General features: G+C 41.5%; 1 protein-coding gene and 1 pseudogene across 2 annotated transcripts in view; both read left to right on the top strand.

Moving 5' to 3' along the window:
• The window catches only part of Tet1 (tet methylcytosine dioxygenase 1), a 45,652-nt gene extending 38,713 nt beyond the window's left edge, over positions 1 to 6,939 (top strand). For both annotated transcript variants that reach the window (XM_048451626.3, XM_048451624.3), the window contains exons 10-12: positions 439 to 576; positions 2,574 to 2,859; positions 4,947 to 6,939. In XM_048451626.3, coding sequence (XP_048307583.3) covers positions 439 to 576; positions 2,574 to 2,859; positions 4,947 to 5,752 — 1,230 coding nt within the window. In that variant the 3' untranslated portion in view covers positions 5,753 to 6,939. The remainder of the gene's footprint in view (positions 1 to 438; positions 577 to 2,573; positions 2,860 to 4,946) is intronic.
• An 8,941-nt stretch (positions 6,940 to 15,880) lies between these two features.
• LOC148119150 (V-type proton ATPase subunit G 1 pseudogene) lies at positions 15,881 to 19,410 on the top strand (annotated as a pseudogene).
• The last annotated feature ends 413 nt before the right edge of the window (positions 19,411 to 19,823 follow it).

Genomic DNA, 19,823 nt, shown 5'->3' with positions numbered 1-19,823 from the left:
AAAAACAAAACAACAACAAAACAAGCATAATAAAATATAGAGGCAGACACAGCTACCTTAATAGTTCACAAAATAGTTCACAAAATGTCTGCTTCGTGGACACTACATTCATTCATTCATTCATTGTTTCAGGGTAGGGGTTCATGCCTGTTGCCAGTTTGTGGCTCAAACCAACAGTCAAAGCACCTTTATCTGCTGAGGATCTTATCTGCCATCCCTTAATACCCTGTCTGGTTCTTGCACACGTGTACACACACCTACACACAAGGTCATACATAGGAATTGATGGAGGAAAAAATATATGGATAGATCCAGTGGTTTAGAATAGAATATTGGCTGCTCTTTTGACTACACAGGGCCAACTCCAGGTACACACATGTGATACTCGTGTGCAGACAAAACCACCCATAAGTCTTTTTTTTTAATTTTTTTTTTAAGGTGAAATATGAAGATGTCGCTGGAGACTGTCGACTTGGTACTAAGAAAGGCCGTCCTTTCTCTGGTGTCACCTGTTGCTTGGATTTCTGTGCCCATTCTCACAGGGACATTCACAACATGATTAATGGAAGCACTGTGGTATGTACTTAAGTGGCTTTGAGTCTTAGTCCTTTTTGTTTTCTGTGTCTAGACATGGTTTCTCTGTGTAGCCCTGGATGTCCTGGGTCTCACTCTGCCTACCAAGTGCTGGGTTAAAGTCATATATTTGTTGGGCACTGGAGAGATGGCTCAGAGGTTATAAGTGTACCTTATAAGCTGTAGCTTGGTGTTCTCGAGGGTTTCCCTACCCTGGGATTGACCCTCCTGGGTTTCTGCATCCAGTCCTGGTAATGTTTATCTCCATGTTCAGTGGGAGAGGGGGGCTGGGGATGGATAGACTGGAAACTTCAGGAATACAAGAGACAAGAATAGGACTGGAATAGGGCTAGAGGGATGGCACTGCTGCTCTTCCAGAGGTCATGATTTCAATTCCCAGCAACCACATGGTGGCTCACAACCATTTGTAATGAGATCTGATGCCCTCTGGCATGGAGATATATATACGGGAGAAACATTATATATATAATAAACCCTAAAATAAAAAGAAAATGTAGAGATATTTTGTTAATAGATTTGAATTTTTTTATATTTTTATTTATTCAATTTAGTATTTTGAGACAGGACTGGCCTGGAACTCTGTAGATCAGGCTGGCCTAGAACTCCACCTTCCTCTGACTTCTGAGTACTGGGATTAAAGGCATGCTCCAGCACTGCCTGGCTTAATTATAATTTTTTGCCTTTGTGTAATAGTTTCGGCTGTGTATGTATGCATACCAGCTGCATACCTGGTGTCCACTGAACTGCCGTCTGAGTGTTGGGTCTTTTGTTTTTGATTTACAAATAAATGCTTTAAGAAATAATGATAGATCTAGCCAGGTGGTGGCGGCACGCGCCTTTTATATCAGCACTTGGGAGGCAGAGGCAGGCAGACTTCTGAGTTTGAGGTCAGTCTGGCCTACAAGAGCTAGTTCCAGGACAGGCTCCAAAGCCACAGAGAAACCCTGTCTCGAAAAACAACATAACACAAAAAGCCCACCTCATATGCATAATGTCAACCCAGTTGTGTTTTCCATCAGTCCTGCGATTGGTAGGGCTTGAGATTGTGCTAGGTATATCTGTGTTTACGTCTATTTTATATTTTCACATCACACAGCTCAGGGTCTTGTCTTAAGGTTTCTATTCCTGTGAAGGGACACCATGACTACAGTGACTCGCATTAATGGTAGGGAGGGATGGCAGGCCACAGGAAGTCTGACACTAAGCTCACCGCCAGGGATACGCTTTCTCCAACAAGGCTACACCTCCCGATGGTGCCACTCCTTAATGCTATTACATGAAAACAGCTCCAGGGCTCTAGAAATGCCTCCACAGTACCTGTTGGCAAGGTTCAGTTCCCAGCAAGCACCAGGGTTAGACTGAACACAACCTGATGGGGTCAAATCCGTCAAATAAAGCTGGAATGCCTTGCTTCATAGTAAGTTGGAAGCCTACCTGGGCTTTAAAAGGAATTGTTCTAAAGAGAAGGAAAGTAAGCAGATATCTCTTTGTTTTACTTTGTGATCGCTTATTTACAATTAATAAAAAGACACTAGAATTGTGTATTTTACTGGTTTGATATTTAGTTTGGATTACTATGCCAGCTGCTACCGATTGAAACAAAACGGTACTGCAGATGGCTTTGTTCTTTGTTACTTGCTATCTGGTCACTCTGTTTTAGAAATACTGACTTATTTATAACAGTGTTCTGCCTCCATGTATTCCTACATGGCAGAAGATGGTACCAGGTCTCATTATAGATGTTTATGTGGCTGCTGAGAATTGAACTCAGGATCTCTGGAAGAGCTGTCATGGCTCTTAACCTCTGAGCCATTTCTCCAGCGCTGTTTTCATGGCAGAGAACTACCTACATCCAGATCAGAGACAGACTTTTATTACAGATGCTCACCTTAATCCTTTCACGTGGTTCCACCCTTATTGATTAAGCATTCAAATACATGAGACTAAGGGGCTGTTCTTATTCAAACCATGTGCCTCAGGTTTGTACTTTGCTTCGTGAAGATGTCCGCGACACGAATAATCCCGAGGACGAGCAGCTCCACGTCCTCCCACTACACCGGCTTGCCGACACCGATGAATTTGGCTCCCGAGAGGGAATGGAAGAAAAGATCCGCTCTGGGGCCATTGAGATCGTTCAGCCATCCAGGAAGAAGCAACTACGTTTCAATGAGCCCATTCCTCGGTGTGGGAAGAGGAGAACGACTATGATGGAGCAGAACAAGAAACCGGCTCCCGCAGCACTGAAAAGGAAGAGGAGCTCGTCCAGTAAGTGTGACCCCCGCCGCCCCCAGTAGCCAGACTGCTGTTCCCTGAACGCCTTTCCTCCCCCGGAAGTCTTGACCTTCAGAGAGGGTTTTCCCTCTTCTTTATATTTTTTTAATTTCCCGAGTACTCTCGCGTGATGGTAGTGTTCTCCCTCCTCCTCTTGCTCCTTTTTGATCCCAGATTTCTCCCTTTTATTCCCCCTGCCCGCAGGCCCCACCTATCCTTTCTATCTACCCAGCTGCTCGACTGTTTAGCTATTTATTAAACAGTGTAGACAGGCAAAGAATCAAATAAAAGCAACATACATGAGCAGATTATAACACATCTCAAAATCACCCCACAACAGAAATGACTCCATTTTGCTTTTCATCCTCACTGAGTCCTCGTTCACATTATTTATTTTTTAAAAGATTTATCTATTTATTATAGATACAATATTCTACCTGCATGTATCCCTGTGGGCCAGAAGAGGGCATCAGATCTCATTACAGATGGTTGTGAGCCACCACATGATTGCTGGGAATTGAACTCAGGACCTCTGGAAGATAGCCAGTGCTCTTATCCTCTGAGCCATCTCTCCAGCGCCCATTCACATTATACATTTGCCTTTCCTTGTTTTTAATCAGCTGTTCTATCAAAGGACCGCAGCCAGTTTTTGATTAATAATAACATTGTAGTAATGTTATCTTGATTTTTTTTTTTCTTCAAAACTGGGTTTCTTCATGTAGCCCCGGTTGTCCTGTATACCAGGCAGGCTTCAAATCTGCAGAGATCTGCCTGCCTCTGGGATTAATGGCAGCCAACACCACCACCCACTACCTGGCTGTTTTTGTTTTTTAGTTTTTCGAGACAGTGTTTCTCAGACCAGGCTAGTGTCCTGGGAAGTTAGTGATGGTGTGTGCCACTACTGCCCGGCTGTCTTTCTAACTAAAATAGCTTTTGTATCAAAGTGTAATTATCTTCATCTTGAGGCTCACAGTGTATAATATCTCTGCTCCCAAGTGCTGGGCATAAAGGTGTGCGCCACCACTGCCCGGCTGCATGATGATTTCATGCTTTTTCATGCTTTATGGATTCCTTGGTAAGAGTGCTTGAAGGGACACTTTCTCCTATTCTCTCTGCCTTCCTAACCAGAAGCTCCCTTTGGCTCACGTAATTAACATTCTCATGCTAACATGGTGGTTCCCCCTTTACCTTAAAAGCCTGTCTTTTGCCTATGTGCTGTATCTGTCTCCTATCCAGAGGACATCCTCTGAGACAAATATCCTTTCCCCCTCTGCCTTGTCCCCTCTCTCTTATCTCCTTTATCCCACCTCCTCGCTCGTTCTAACAGACTTCCCCTTTCTGCAAGGTCCTGAGTCAGAAAGCAGGTCACAGAAGAAGCCCCAACTTCAGGAAGTCCTTCAGTGTTCTCTGCCTAATTCAGTATTTTTTTTTAACCAGATCTTGGTCCATTTCCAAGACTGGAAATCCTTCTCACCAATATCATTGATTTGATAATTCTGGAATTGGGACTGGGTGTGGTGCTACAAATACATGTAAAAGATTTGTTTCCTCTTTGCTTTCCACTTTTTTTCCTATATATAGCTATGGCTGTCCTAGAACTAGCTCTTGTGGACCTGCCTCTGCCTCCCGAGTGCTGGGATTAAAGGCATGTGCCACCAGCACCCGGCTTTTCACTTTATTTTTAAAGGATCTCAATGTTTCGAGCTGAGTCTGAAATCTTAGCTTGTATAACAGTAGGATGTTCAGAGTTTTTAATTTTCAAATGAATATGAAAGACAGGAAAAATGACATACTAGTTCATAGACTATTGACAGGAGAACTCCATACATATTCTAAAGATATAGACTATACCATATTCTAAAGGTGAGATGTTAAAAAAATATATATCCTTTTTTACACGTGCATTTTACCTGCACCACATGCATACCTGATGTTGAGATCAGAAGAGAGTGCTTGCCGACTCAGGAATTAACACCAGGAGGAAGAGAAAACACAAGCAACCGGCAAGTGACAGAGAATTTAGAGGTTTTAGCAGTGCAACGATAGTCAAATTGAAACCAAGCCCCATTTTATTTTCAAAGGTTCAGACAACACTAAAAGCTTCTCATCAGCCTCCTCTACTCATCACCCGGTGAATGAAGAAGCAGCTGCCTGTATGTACAATAACACAGCCTCAGGCGGGTTTCCAGAAACAAGTAGCGGGCTCCCCTGCACAATGCCCTCTGGTGCTAATGTAGCTGCTGGTGCTGGAACTGAACAGCCTGGTGAAGCAGCTCCTCTTCCTCAACCCTCTCTCCCCACAGCAGACACCCCTCTCTCTAGCCCATCCGAGCAGCTACCATTCCTCAACTGTGCTCACGAACTGGATTCCTGTCAGGTGGAAGACGGGCATCACTCTGAAGCAGATGAGCCTCTCTCAGATGGTGCCCTGTCAGATGACCAGTCCTCCGAGGATGACGAACCTCAGATTCAGGAGTATTGGTCAGACAGTGAGGTGGTCCTCCTTAATCCTAGCTATGGCGGAGTGGCCATAGCACCCATTCATGGTTCAGTGTTGATTGAATGTGCCCGGAGAGAGCTTCATGCTACCACCCGTGTGATAAATGCCAACCGAAATGAACCCCTACGTATGTCCCTGGTATTCTACCAGCACAAAGGCCTGATTCTCCCCTGCCATGGTTTTTATTTCAACAGGATTAAGTTTGAGTCTAAAATTTTTAAGAAAAAGGCTGCAGAACGGAAGGGTCCTGATATATCATCATTTGTAGCCAATTTGCTGTGCAATATTCCTTCTCGTATTGCACCAACCTTAACCCGTGACAATGTTGTCACTGTGTCCCCTTATGCGCTCACTCATGTTGCAGGACCCTACAACCATTGGATCTGAAGGCTTTTTTCCCATAATGCCTCTGCTAGCGCAGTGTAGTTCCTACGGTGCTGTTCAAAAGAAAGTCACATTGTTGTTTACTTCCTGTATCTTCATTTCACCCATTTCAACTCCGAGGTCAAAATTATGAAGTGGGTGGGTACTTAACTGTGACTATTTTGATTGAGAACTGAAGGTATACATTCTCAGCAAAGATAATGGTTTTATATCTTGGTTAGGTGTTGACCATGACAGAATCATAGTTTGGTGCTCAAATTAAGTTTCTTTACTACAAAGAGGATTTTAACAGGTTCCTACAATAAGATGTAAAAACCAAGACACACAGTGTTCGCTCTATAGTTCCTGGTGCTTAACCACATAACATGTAGTAATGAGCTGAATGATTGTTTCATGGTGCCGTCCTTCCAGCATCTTCCGGTCATTGCTATATGTCTGCACATTTGAAATAAACCAATGAAATGCTTTCTCTTACAAGATCTCTCCTGTATAAAATAGTTCTTTATTCTAGTGATGATTGGAGGCTATTCGTTAACTGTAAATATATATATTTTTAAAAGCACTTTCTATTTTTAAAAGTAACTTGAAATAGCATAGTAGCAGAATCCTATTGTCTATTATGTATGCATATTTGCATAGCAGAAAAGTCATTTATTGTGTAGAGTTCCATCCTATTAACTGCAGCCTGTATTTAAATCTGTTCTCTAATCATTAAATCCAAAAAAATTGAAAAAATTTGTATTTGAAATACAAATTACCACCAATATCATTTCCCCCCTTTTAACTAGAAAAGTATTGTCTTTAGTGTCCTTATGATTGATGTTTTCATCATGACACATGTTTTTAATGGTAGAAGGGACAAATTGGGATCAATCAAATCCTCCCAGTGTTTCCACAGGAGAATAGTTAAGTAACTTTTTCCTCCCAAATGAGAAATAATTGAGGGGGAAAATTCTATTACCACTATTGCTTCTGGCCCAGAGTCACATAGAAAAATTTATGCTGTAAGCCAATTAAGAGCCTAACTATTCATTAATCTTAACCTTTTAGGTTTAGGTTATCGACAATTTAATTGGCAATTCAAACTTCTTTGGTAATCCCCATTTTGAAGGTCACAGGTAAAACTGGCATTCTGATTATTTTCATGTTCCAAGGGTCTTGCCATATATATATATATATATATATATATATATATATATATATATATATATATATATATACACCAAGAAAGACACCCTAAATAAAACCTAGAACCAAAAGAAATACAAATGCCCAGGTGCTATGACATTCAAAGAATTGGATTTTCCAGAAGTCCAGGAACCCTAATGGTGCTTCTCAGATGCCATACGAAGTCCACGACTATCATCATAATCTTGGTGCAAATGCAAACAGTTCCAGCAAAGCTCTCTAGAGAATAACTTATTAAAATAATATATGGTGCAAAGTTTCTGACTAAGGGAATTGAAGGGGTTGGGATTGTAAATAAAGTGTCCATCAACATTCCATTTGCAAATAGATATGTGAATATATACAGTAGGGTATATACAGTATATGCAGTAGGGTAATTTGTTGACCTGATTATTTTGTGTGCCTTAGATTTCTGTTTAAGAACAAGTCTATTTTCAAAGCCTAGGGTTTCTTACACGTGTAAGTATGTAACTGATTCTTTGTTGCTTCAGCTGCGTCAGTATTTGTTAGTGCGTACTATCAGGAAAGCTCCCTTGTGAAGTTACCTTTGAGGTTTTAGGCCTTAGCTCCCACTAGAAATTGTTTCCTTTCCATGCCATGCTTTTATTCATCCATTCGTCCTCAAATGCACATTTAATTTAACCTTTACGTTTAATTGATCCATTTGATTTTGTTTTTCCTTGAATCACCACCTAGGACGCAATCTAAAAAGGCAATGGTGGTGCACACCTTTAATCCCAGCAGAGGCAGGCGGCTCTCAGTGAGATCTGGACAGCCAGAACGAAAAATCTAAACAAAACAGTAATGATTTCAGACTTGAACCTGCTCTGTAAACCACACTGCCCCGGGACTCACAGATCCATTTGTTTTTGCCTTCTGAGTGCTGGCGATTAAAGGTGTACGCCACCATGCCTGGCTCAACAATGGTCTTATGAAAAAACAAAGTAAATTGCTTTGAGATGACCGAACACTCTTTCTGAGAAGATCGGTCTCATTGTTACATGACCTCCATGGTAACTCAGCTGATGCTCTGAGGACTTTCCTGGTAGACCAGGCTAGCCTACAATTCACAGAAATCTGCCTGCCTCTGCTGAGATTAAAGCTGTACTCCACCCCTCAATAAGCTGTTTTTCCTTCTTGTGCTTGGCAGCCTCATATATCTATCATGTATATGTACCTGGTACCAAATGAACCACGTCATTAGCTTCATTGAAATATATTGTTGGGACATGAGGCTAATAGAGGTGAACTCTTGCAGCGTGTTAGCAGAACTGCAATAGGTGGGAACTGAAGGCCAGTCACCCGTCACTTAGCTGAATGATGTCCTCCTGTAGCTGACTTGATTCACAGGAAGTCAACTACTTTCTAGTACTTTTACTCCTGATCAACATTCCACAATAGCATGTACAAAGCTAACATGTTGAGTGACTTCTATGTGGGATAACGCTGTGACATCACTGACGTCTTCCATCGATCGTGGGCACATTTAGCTGGAATGTGCCAACCGAGGAGGTGGATGCCATCTTTAACAAAGTTGCCTTTAGCTACACCACTCAGTGTATAGTGATGTCGTGATCTCACTGCAATAGGAGTCACAAAGCTCAGGCCCTGTGCCCACAGAACAGGTGGTACCTATCAGCCTGGAATTGCGAGCAGGCCGCTCTGTTCTTAGAACTATAGAAGTTTTCTCACCCCGGGAGTACAGTCTTACTGAGAACTATCCTTATTTTTGCACAAGTCAAAAATAAAACAGCTTTCTGTCCTCCAGGGAGGTTCAGAAAAAGAAAGGTAATGGTAAAATTAGGTCAAGATTCCCTTGACTATCAATGAAAACTAGCCTATTAACTCTTACCTATGAACAAGGCAGTCGGTCCTTGTCTTGGCCATTCTCTCTGGAACCTAGTGTTCAGAGTACTTGAGGACTGAGTGGAAATACGCTGAGGAAAGCGTATTTTCAGTGTATATACTCCCCGGTTGCTCAATTCCTTCCTGCCCCTGCCTAGATAAACGCCAGCAGTTTCTTGTGATGTGGCCATCTTTATAAGTGGGGATGCTGGTTTGTTGTGCATAGCGCTCCCAAGCTTGCTGTGCTTTGTTTTTCCTCCAGTGTGGCATATTTAGCCCTGTGGTATAGTTATTGCTTGGTTGTTTAAGACCTCTAGATTTTTCCAAGTGAAGCAGGTGTTCTCATAGCATGAGAAAATATATAATGCCAATCCTGTTGTCAGGAAGGCCGTTCAGACAGTGAGTCCTCCCACACAATTTGATTCCGTGTGAAAATTCCTGAGCATGCTTTTCTTTTCTCTGTGTAATAGAAACGGGCTTCTGTATTGAGTTGTGGAGCTGGACGTTTAGAGTCTTGTGGGTCTTGTGTAGTCAGTCCTGAACTGTGGCTGAGAAGGTTGAATTTCTTTCTCCTTTTGAAACTGGGTTGCACTATGCAGCCCTGGCTTGCCTGGAGCTTGAGACATAGACCTTGTATGCTGGCCTTGTATGACAGAGGTTCCTCTGCCTCTGACTACACCAAGGCTTGGCGCATGCTCAGAAAGCATTCTTATCCACTTTCCCGCTCTAGACCTTGTTTTTTTTGTTTCTTGTAGTGCTTTTTCTGAAATTCCTACTTTAGATATCTTTATTACTTGTTAGGGTATAGACACAGGGCACCCTGCCCAGATAACTTTTTATTGGTCCCAGTTCTTTTCCCAGATAACCAATAGGCTCAGAATATGTTATTCACAATATCAGTTTGACCCTGAGGCCCTACTGTGTTCAAAATTATCTTGTGGCTGTCTGAAATGCCTCTACAGGGGGTTAATTTTCCTGATTCCTTTTGCACCTTCTGATTTCTTGTGTATTCTGGCTCCACCTCCCAGATCATCCCTTATGCAAATGCGTCTGGTTCATTTAAGTTGCCATTGGTTGGATTCCTCACTCCTGCCTTCCTCTTTGAGACAACATCTCCTGTAGTCCACGCTGGCTTTAAAAGTCTTTTGCCTCAGCATCTTGGCATATCTTTTAAAATGTGTCACAAAGTCCAATCCCTAATTTGGCTCACTCTGTAATCCCAGCTGCTTGAGGGGCTGAGGCAGACAGAGCCCAGTGACACAGTGCTTCCTGACCATGCTGGAATGGGGTCCATCACCCAGGACTGCAGGAAGAATCGAGAGTTAGGAGTAAAGACAATTTAACCCGTGCTCATTCTCTTGTGTGGCTTTCTCAGCCCCATCTGCTATGTTACAACTCAGCCAGGCCATTTTAGTCAATGTTTCTTGTTTCCTAAGGTATATTTATTCCTGAAATTTTTCAGCTATAATAGGGTGATAATAATAATCCTGGTATATATACTCAAAACCCCCAGCTCAGACCTTACAGCCCCGAGGCACTACGCATGATCTAGGTTCCAAAATAAGCTCTGGTGCTTTTCTTTTTAGCACGCCCAGCTTGGAGGCAAGAAGTACCTTTAGCATTTCTTATCTGTTCTCTCCAAAATCTAGGTAATATGTTGAAAACAAATCAGATGTTAAAAAAGTAAGCATTTCTCCCTTGGTATGGTCCACACACTTGTAACACCAGCTCATGGGGAGACTTTAGTAGGATTTGGTAGATTTTAGTATGATTTAGTAGTAGGATTTTAGATTTAAGACCAGCCTCAACTACATGAGATCCTGTCTTAACAACTTTTGATCCCCAATATTGATACCAAACACAGCTCTCTCTCACATATGACTGCTAGTGACAGGAATGGCTAATAGCTTACTCCATGCCACCGAGCAAGTCTAGGAATATAAATAATGTGATTATGGGTGCTTTGCTTCTGTGTGTGTGTGGCCATATTGCAGTGCCCACAGAAGCCAGTAGGGTCCCCTGGAACTGCTGTTCGGTTGTTGTGAGCTGCCATCAAGGCGCTATAAATCTAACCAAGATCCTCTGGAAGAATAACAAGTGCTCTTAACCAGTGAGCCACCCACGAATGAGATGCTCTTAAACTTCAGAGTGCTACATGTAGATATACAGGAAAACCTGAACTAGGGTTTTACTGAATAGAGCTAATAGAAAAATATATAAATTATTTATAAAACATGTTTCTTAGTAGTTTTGTTTCCGTTTGTTTACCTAGCTGCATTCATTCACATTAAAGCTTCAATTCTCATTTGTGCATTAAAGATTAGGTTTTGGGTTTATATTTTATTGTGTGTAGAGCAGGTTCACAATATAGCTCTAACTGACCTGGAAAATCCAACATAGTCCAGGACCAAGTTCTGTGATCCCTAGGTGCAGGGATTGCATGTGTGAACCACCCTATTCAGTGATCAGAAGCATAGAGAATAACCCTTTACTATTCATAGGAAGACAAAATAAATTTTTCACCAAGTAATTTTTTAAATAGGACTTTTAAAGCACCTCACAATCAAAGTTTAATATATTTGTTTAAATTTATTGAGATGAAGGTTTCTTGAAGGCAATGGTGTTTGTTACCTGAACAACTTTAGTTCCTAGCCCTTTATTATAAATACGCAAAATTATCTCTAACAGGTTGTACTGTCTCTAGATTGTATGGTTTGTCTTGTTGGGTTGGGTTTGTGTGTGTGTATGTGTGTGTGTTCCTTCTGCTTCGCTTGTAGCCATATAAATCTTTGGAGCAAATACACATTTACCTAGAGAGTTGGGAATAGTGAGATGTGTTTGTAAAGTTTCTAGTAATCTCCTTAATAGGTTATTTTACCGACCTCTCTATATGGAAGTAGTATATTTTGACTGGTGATTACATTTTTTTGGCACAGAGGGGGAGAGGGAGGGCAAAGTAACCTTGAATATTCAAGAAAGACCCCCTTTTAAGCTGGCCATTACCAGCACCCGTTTGTGCTGGGATCAAATGACTGTATTTGACTTTACAAACACAGCTCATAGAAAAGATTAAATATTTTTATTGCAATGTATGGTCATATTTTTTTTAGCCTTTATGGGGTTAATATTGTGATAAGTGCTTTAAGAGAAATATTTTTCCAGAAATGGTTTTCTAGCTAAAATTATGGGCAGCTTTTGCATTGTGATGGTTATATTTGGTCGATGGTTATATTTGGGTTACTAGGAAATCCTGATGTGTTCCCTAAGGAGAAAGCTGTTCGATTCCATGGCAAACAGAACAACATTAAATTCTAGTTCAATTATTTCTCCACAGTATGAATGAACACGCATGCCATTAGCTTGGTTTGGTTTACAGCTGTATCATTGGTGGGAAGAAAACACTCATTCATGTTCTTTGCCATATGCATACCACAGTGCTGAATTTCCCCTAGGCACATAAGCATTTTCCTAAGTTGAAGCCTTGCCCCCTAACTCTTGGAATACGTTTACTGTTGATTTTCCCCTATTGCCATCCTACTGTTGTATCTCATTAAGTTTTTATTTTAGAAAATGCTGTTAAGATTCCAAAAAAATAATTGTTTTAGTTCTTCACATATGAGGGAAAGCACTTCATCACATTAAAAGGAAAGAGATTCTTATAGCCATGATGGTTTTAATACATGACCGATACTGAGTCCTCTGCACAGAATGGAACACTTTCTAGCAGTACTTGAATACTTGTAAGTTGGAATTGCATGTTACTTGAAAGATCTAATTAAGCTAAATTTTGGTGCACAGCAGTTGTATATGATTTCATGTTTATGTAGCAAAATACATTGAAATGTACTACTAGTATTGAAACATAAATGTAAAAATAGTTGTGGAAATTGTCTTATTTTCCTTATGTCTCATTTGTTTAAAGCATAAATTTTCTTTTATTCTAACTAAGGATAAGTGAATACTGTAATTGAAAATATATTTTAAATCGTTTTGTCATGTGTTTTTTTTTTAAGCTATTGCAAATTGTATCATTCCTGATTATACAGAACTTTGTGGGTGGTATAAAATAAATTTTATACTTCTATTTTGCACCTGGTCGTCTAATTTTTCTTTCATCTTCAAATCTTATTTAAAAATCTACCTACCATTCACAGTTTTATTACAAAAGACTTATTGTTTAATCAAAAGCAGAAAATCAGCCAGGTGGTGGTGGCACACACCTTTAATCCCAACACTTGGAAGGCAGAGGCAGTCGGATCTCTGAGTTTGAGGCCAGCCTAGTCTACAAGAGCTAGTTCTAGAACAGGCTCTAAAGCTACAGAGAAACCCTGTCCTGAAAAACCAAAAAAAAAAAAAAAAAAAAAAAGCAGAAAATCAGTGCTACATGGAACCAAAGAAAGGGTATGTTCTAATATTTTATGTGCCTAAGTGTTTTGCCTTTATATATGTCTATACACCAAGTGCAAGTCCGATGCCTATAGAAGCTGGAAGAGGGCATTCACATCCCTGTTGGAATGACAGAAGAGTAACCATACGGGTACAAGGAAACCTTGGGTGTTGACTGCCCAGTCCTGTAGCCTTTCAGTCCCACACATAGAAACCACACAGAGGTCTACATTAATTATAAGCTGATTGACCTAGTAGCTCAGCCTTTTCTTATTAGCTAATTCTTACATCTTATATTAGCCCATTATTCTTGTCTATGTTAGCCACGTGGCTTGGTAACTTATTTGGCAAGGCATTTATCTTGCTTCCACTGCATCTGCCTCACAACTGCTTCCCTCTTCCCAGCATTCTCATTGCCCTGCCTGGCTACTGGCCAATCAGAATTTTATTAAAGATAACGCAACTGACAGCATAAAAGACCATTGTCCCACAGCACTTGGGAATAGCAGCCAGTCTCTTAAACACTGAGCCATCTCTCTCCAGTCCTCCAAAACATTTTTCCATCACCTCAAATAATCCTACTGTCTTTAGGCATCTGTCATCTCCCATGTGACTGCCCTTGGTAATAAGTGGGTTTTTTGTTTGTTTTGTTTTGTTTCATGTCTGTCTGCATTCCAGAAGAGGGCACCAGATCTCAGTACAAATAGTTTTGAGCCTCCATGTGGTAGCTGGGAATTGAATTTAGGACCTCTGGAAGAGCCATCAATGCTCTTAACCTCGAGCCATCTCTCCAGCCCCAAGAGTAAAGTGTTGTTGGTTGTTTTATTCTATTTGGGAGGCGGGGAGCTATCTGTCACTCAGCTCCCAAATAAATCACACATGGAGGTTAGCTTGGCTCATTTCTAGCCAACTTCTTAAAATTATCCTACCTTTTGCCTCTGGGCTTTATCTTATTTTCTGTAAACCTTACTTTATTTCTTTTTCCATGGCTTTCTGTGTGGCTGGGGGTGCTGGCCCCTGGTGTCATCCTCCTCTTGCTCCTTTCCTAGGTTCTCCTTTTTTTTTTTTTTAAATATTTATTTATTTATTTATTTATTATGTATACAATATTCTGTCTGTGTTTATGCCTGCAGGCCAGAAGAGGGCACCAGACCCCATTACAGATGGTTGTGAGCCACCATGTGGTTGCTGGGAATTGAACTCAGGACCTTTGGAAGAGCAGGCAGTGCTCTTAACCTCTGAACCATCTCTCCAGCCCTAGGTTCTCCTTCTTTTTATAGTCTTTGCCTGCCAGCCCTGTCTACCTTTGCTCCTGCCTCACGATTGGCCATCTATTAGACTGTCAGGTATTTTAGACAGGCAAAGAATCACAGCTGCACAGAGTTAACAAGTGCAGCATCAACAACAGTTACACACCTTAAGATAATTTTCTACAAAACTAAAGTGATTATAATTTGTATAGTTTTTGCCATTTTAAAACACAGGTGGAAAAGAGTGAGCAGTTTATTTCACTTTTCATACTGTTCTCTAGATTAACCCAAAGTCCTTGCTTTGTGTTTTGTTTTGGCTAAGACAAGGTCTTGTGTTACAGTCTGTGTTGGCCTCAAACTGGGTGTCAATTACTCCTGTTTGAACATTCTGAGGTCTGAGATTATAGGTGTTTGTACACCAGTGATATTTTAGATATATGATCATATGTTGCCCGCACTTTTTCCCGGTCTTCTGGCGGTTGATTCATGTACCTGAGCAGAAACACTTTTGTAGCTTACAGTGTGCTAGCACTAGCCCTTTTCCACATATGAATGCACCTAACCCTCAGCTGAAAAGGAGGCATAGAGAAGTTAAATCACACTGGCTGGTTGTTGAAAGGGTGGACACTTGTTTGTTTCTCAGCTGCCTGGCAGCTCAGACCTAAAATAACCAGACACAAACTGTATTGATTAAACCACTGCTTGATCAATTACTTAAGCGAATTGCTAGCTAGTTCTTACATCTAGAATTAACCTATATCCATTATTTTATATTTTACCATGAGGCTCATGGCCTGCCAGCAAGGTTTCAACTTGTCTGTCTATGGCAGTGGCTCCATGGCTTATCACTGACTCCGCCTCCTTTCTCTCAGCATTCAGTTTAGTTTTCCCCCTAGCTAAGTTCTGCTTTCCTATAGGCCCAAAGCAGTTTCTTTATTCATTTATGGTAATCTCAGCATACAGTGGGGAATCCCACATCAGCTGGTGGTGGAGCATTCTTTTAATCCCATCATTCTGGAGGCAAGAGCAGGTGGATCTCTTGAGTTTGAGACCAGTCTGGTCTAGAGTGGACTCCAGAACAGCCAGGTTTATACAAAGAAACCTTGTTTTATAGTGTGCAGTGAGAGAAAAAAGGAGCCAGGAATGTATACCTACACCACTTCCCAATGCATAGGACATGATATCTACCCTTAATTTTGGAATCAATTCCATTCATTGTCCTCAAAACCAGTAACAATGTGCAACTTGCTTTCTCCTTTCTGCTGTTTTGTTTGATGTCAAACTTTGAATCTCCAAGAATTTGAGAAAGAGCACCAATCATTTTGAGTTTGGTTAAGACTCAAACTGGCAAAGAAAGCAAGAACCTGTGAGAATATTCAAACTTCGGATGGGAGAGAAGGAAAAAGGAAAAAAAAAGTCAACTGTGAGTGAGTGCACTCACTTGTTATCAGCCTGCCAGGGGATGGGGCAGGAAGATCACTGGAGCCTGCGACCTTACTACCAGCCTCAGCAGCACAAGAAGACCTTACTAGGAGGCGAGGGAGGAGCAAGAGCACTAGGGATGCAGACCAGCTGATGAAGAGCTTGCCTGTATTTGTAAAGCCCTAGGTTCCACCCCTTATGAGTGGGTAAATGGAGCATGGTGACACACGCCTGCAGTCCTAACACCTAGAAAATAAAGGTCAGTGTCAGCTGTATAGAATGAGTCAAAGTTGCCACAGCAGCATGAGACTTTCTAAAAAACAAAGCAAAGCAAGAACAACCTAGATGGTTCAGTGGGGGTAGAGGCGCTTTCTACCAAGCCTAAGCAAGGTCTAAATTCAGTCCTTGGAACACACACGATAATAGGAGCGAACCAGTTCCTGCCGGTTGTCCTCTCAACCTTACACATATTCTGTATGAATACATGTGCACACAGACACCTCTCATAATACATAAATATTTTTGAAGGATTGTGGATTATTTAAAAAAATAAAGACTGCCAGAGTACCCACTTTAAAAGGCAATTAAAAGTGTCTGGGAATGGTGTGAGCACACACAGTCCAGTCAGTTGAAGAAAACTGAAAGTTCATAATCACTCCCATGTGCACACAGTCTAGTCTTTCAACAATGTGTCGAACAAGGTATATAACAGAAGAAATCACTATTAGATAGTTGGTGCTGAGGAAACTTGGTTTTTACAAAGGAAACAATTGCACTGGATTTTTTTTCTTTTGTTTTGTTTTTTGAGACAGTTTCTCTGTGAAACAGCTTTGGTTGTCCTGGAACTCACTCTGTAGACCAGGCTGGCCTCAAACTCACAGAGATCCGCCTGCCTCTGCCTCCCGAGTGCTGGAATTATAGGTGTGAGCCACCACCACCCGGTTTACATTGGATTCTTAACTCACACACAAAATTAATTTGAAATGAATCAATCGGGTTTATGTTCCTCAGTTGGAGATCAATCTCTTACTTATGTGTACAACAACTTCTTTTACTGTTTTTATCCACAATTCTCAAGAATCAGATATTAAAGTATAAACCTGATAGATTCACAGAGCAACAGAAAAAAACAATCAGCTGGCCCTTCTCTTCAACTGACCAGATTGAAAAAGCCTGAGGATCTTCCCAAGCCCCTCCTCATGATTTCTTGTGACTATCTTCACCCAGATCCTCCAGAAAATTCTATGGCCAGTGGAGCATGGACTCCGCACTCTGAATCAAGGTTTAACTTCATTTCATTGTCGGTCTCCTAGCAACAACACAAACAAATCTGCAACATATGTGAGGTTCAGTACTACAGACTGACTCTAGCTCAGTCTCTGCATTCTCCACTGTGGAAGGAGAGATCTATCTCTGACCTGCTCCAATTCTCTAGGACTCCTTAGTGTTGGCACTCACATGCACACACATCATACACACATGCAACAGTAAAATTGCACACACATGCACTTGGGAGTTAGAGGCAGATGAAACTCCGGCCACCCTGTTCAAGGCCACCCTGGTCTACATGGCAAGTTCAAGGACAGCCAGTTCTACACAGAGAAAGCCTGTATTGGGGAGAGAGGGCAGGGATCCTCAAGATTTTGAAATTAGCTATAGGCCCTTAGACAGCAAAAAGTGTGTGAGAAGGGGGCAATAGATAAATTTAATTTACATAAAGTTAAGATTTGCACATGAACTGGATGGACACGATGTTCCATCCTTTAATTCCAGCACTTGGGAGGCAGAGGCAGGTAGATCTCGAATTTTGAGGTGGGCCTGGTCTATATACATATCATCTGCCGTTTCAATTAGAGCTAGCTATTGTGGTAGTTTGCAAGTAATGGCCCCCACAACCTCACAGGGAGAGGCACTATTAGGAGATGTGCCTTTGTTGGAGAGGGTGAGAGACCCAGGCCCCAGCAGATCCATAGTCCTAGCACAATCTCTGAGCACCCTGGCTCTGAACTCAGAGCCAGCGAAAGAAAACACACCCTGGATCTGGGACCTAAGCCAGCAAAAGAAACACTTTATCCCTGAACCCAGAGTCAGAGGAAAAATACCCTGACCCTGAAACCAGAACCAAAAGAACACATTTTGCCTCTAGAAACAGAGCCTGTTAAAGATATTCACCCTGACCCTAAAATTAGAGCCTAAAAAATAAAAACAACCAGAGAAAGAAACACAGTTGGGCCCTGAAATCAGAGCCATCTCTGCCCCAGACACAAAACCAGCTAATCCTTAAGCAGGAAAAAACCAACCAATCCCCTTTGAGGCAGGTGAATTCCCATGAATTCGAGGCAAGCATGATCTACAAGAACCAGTTCCAGGACAGCTAGGACTGCTACACAGGGAAACCCTGTCTCAAAAAAAAAAAAAAAAAAAAAGAAAAAGAAAGAAAAAGTAATAAAGTAAGAAAATCCACATAAAGATGGATGGACTATACAAAGAGAGTCTGGATTATGTATATTATTGTGTTTTCTTTGAAATTTTGACTGTGAAGGAGGGAAGTAACTAACATATATACTTTAAAGCTATCTTGTCTTGAAAATTTGGGTCTAAGGATTTGTTGCTTTAGAAAAGAGGTTCTTCTTTTGTTTCCACAGAGGATGAGAACCTGTGGAATCTTTCCAGACTAATGTGATTTGATGGACCAAGACCTCCTGAAAGGTCGCCTTGAACACCCCTCAAAAAATTACTTCGTCCAATAAACAGCAGGAAACAGTTTGGAAAGAACTACTACCATATTCCCAAATATTGTTTATACATTTTTTTTTTTACATTTAAAGGGGGATATGCTGTAGAGATGAATACTTTGCACTGGTATGAATCTTGGTTTATTGATACAAATTGAAGGTCAATTTTGTTACATCTATATTTCTGCTCTTGATTAAGGTATTATGTTTGTTCCACTCTTTTAAAAATGTAATGGAGGAGTGGGCGGCGGGTCAGCTGACCCAGGGGCTTCCTTAGTGTGTTGAAGCTGTTGATTTAGGCCGTTCTTTCGGCCGAGGGTCCCCTCAGCGAGGGCGAGTTAGTCGCAGGGCATCCAGCAGCTGCTGCAAGCCGAGAAGCGGGCGGCCGAGAAGGTGTCCGAGGCCCGCAAGCGAAAGAACCGGAGGCTGAAGCAGGCCAAAGAAGAAGCCCAGGCTGAGATTGAACAGTATCGCTTACAGAGGCCAAGGAAGCTGCGGCACTGGGGTCCCACGGCAGTTGTAGCAGTGAGGTGGAGAAGGAGACCCAGGAGAAGATGACCGTCCTCCAGAACTACTTCCAGCAGAACCGGGATGAAGTCCTTGATAACCTCTTGGCCTTCGTGTGTCACATCCGGCCAGAAATCCATGAAAATTACCGCATAAACGGATAGGCGGTGGAGGCACCTGCTCTGTGGTGCATGGGAGATGACCTCACAGAAGAGGAAAATCTCCCCAGAGCTGAGTTCTGTTCTGGAAGGCATTAAATTATTTCTCTATGCTGTTGTAGCTCCCTTCACTTTTTGAGAGTATCAAATCTAGCTTTTTGTACAACTTAGTAAGTACCTGAAGTTACTTGTTTTTATGTGTGTCTTTAAGGAGTATGTGTTTCCTGTGTGTTAGTGCAAGCAGCAGGTATCACTGTTGATTTATCTTTTATTAATCTAGTAGAAAAAAATCAGTTCTTTGAAGAAAGAAAGGGAGTAAATTGTTCCCTTCTACTTTCTTAAAGATCAGGGGCGTTCTCTATGAAAAAGTAGTAAATAGCATTTGTAACTCTCGTGAAGCAGCGGCCAGCCTTACAGCAGTCCGTTCTGGCTAATTTAGGACAGTGAATAGCTTGTTCAGGTTGCTGTTAGTGTAGCTTAACCCAAATTACTAGATGCTAGGACTCAAGAATGTCTTACATGTTATTTGGTTTGCTTGTTTTAAAAGTAAAACTTTGTCTTGTCTTTCAAAAAAAAATGTAAT

This window comes from Myodes glareolus, chromosome 18 (assembly GCF_982192425.1).
Source record: "Myodes glareolus chromosome 18, mMyoGla1.1, whole genome shotgun sequence".
NCBI classification, from domain to species: Eukaryota; Metazoa; Chordata; class Mammalia; order Rodentia; family Cricetidae; genus Myodes; species Myodes glareolus.
Note: the sequence above shows the minus strand (reverse complement) of the source record. Positions and strands in the feature narration are given on the sequence as shown.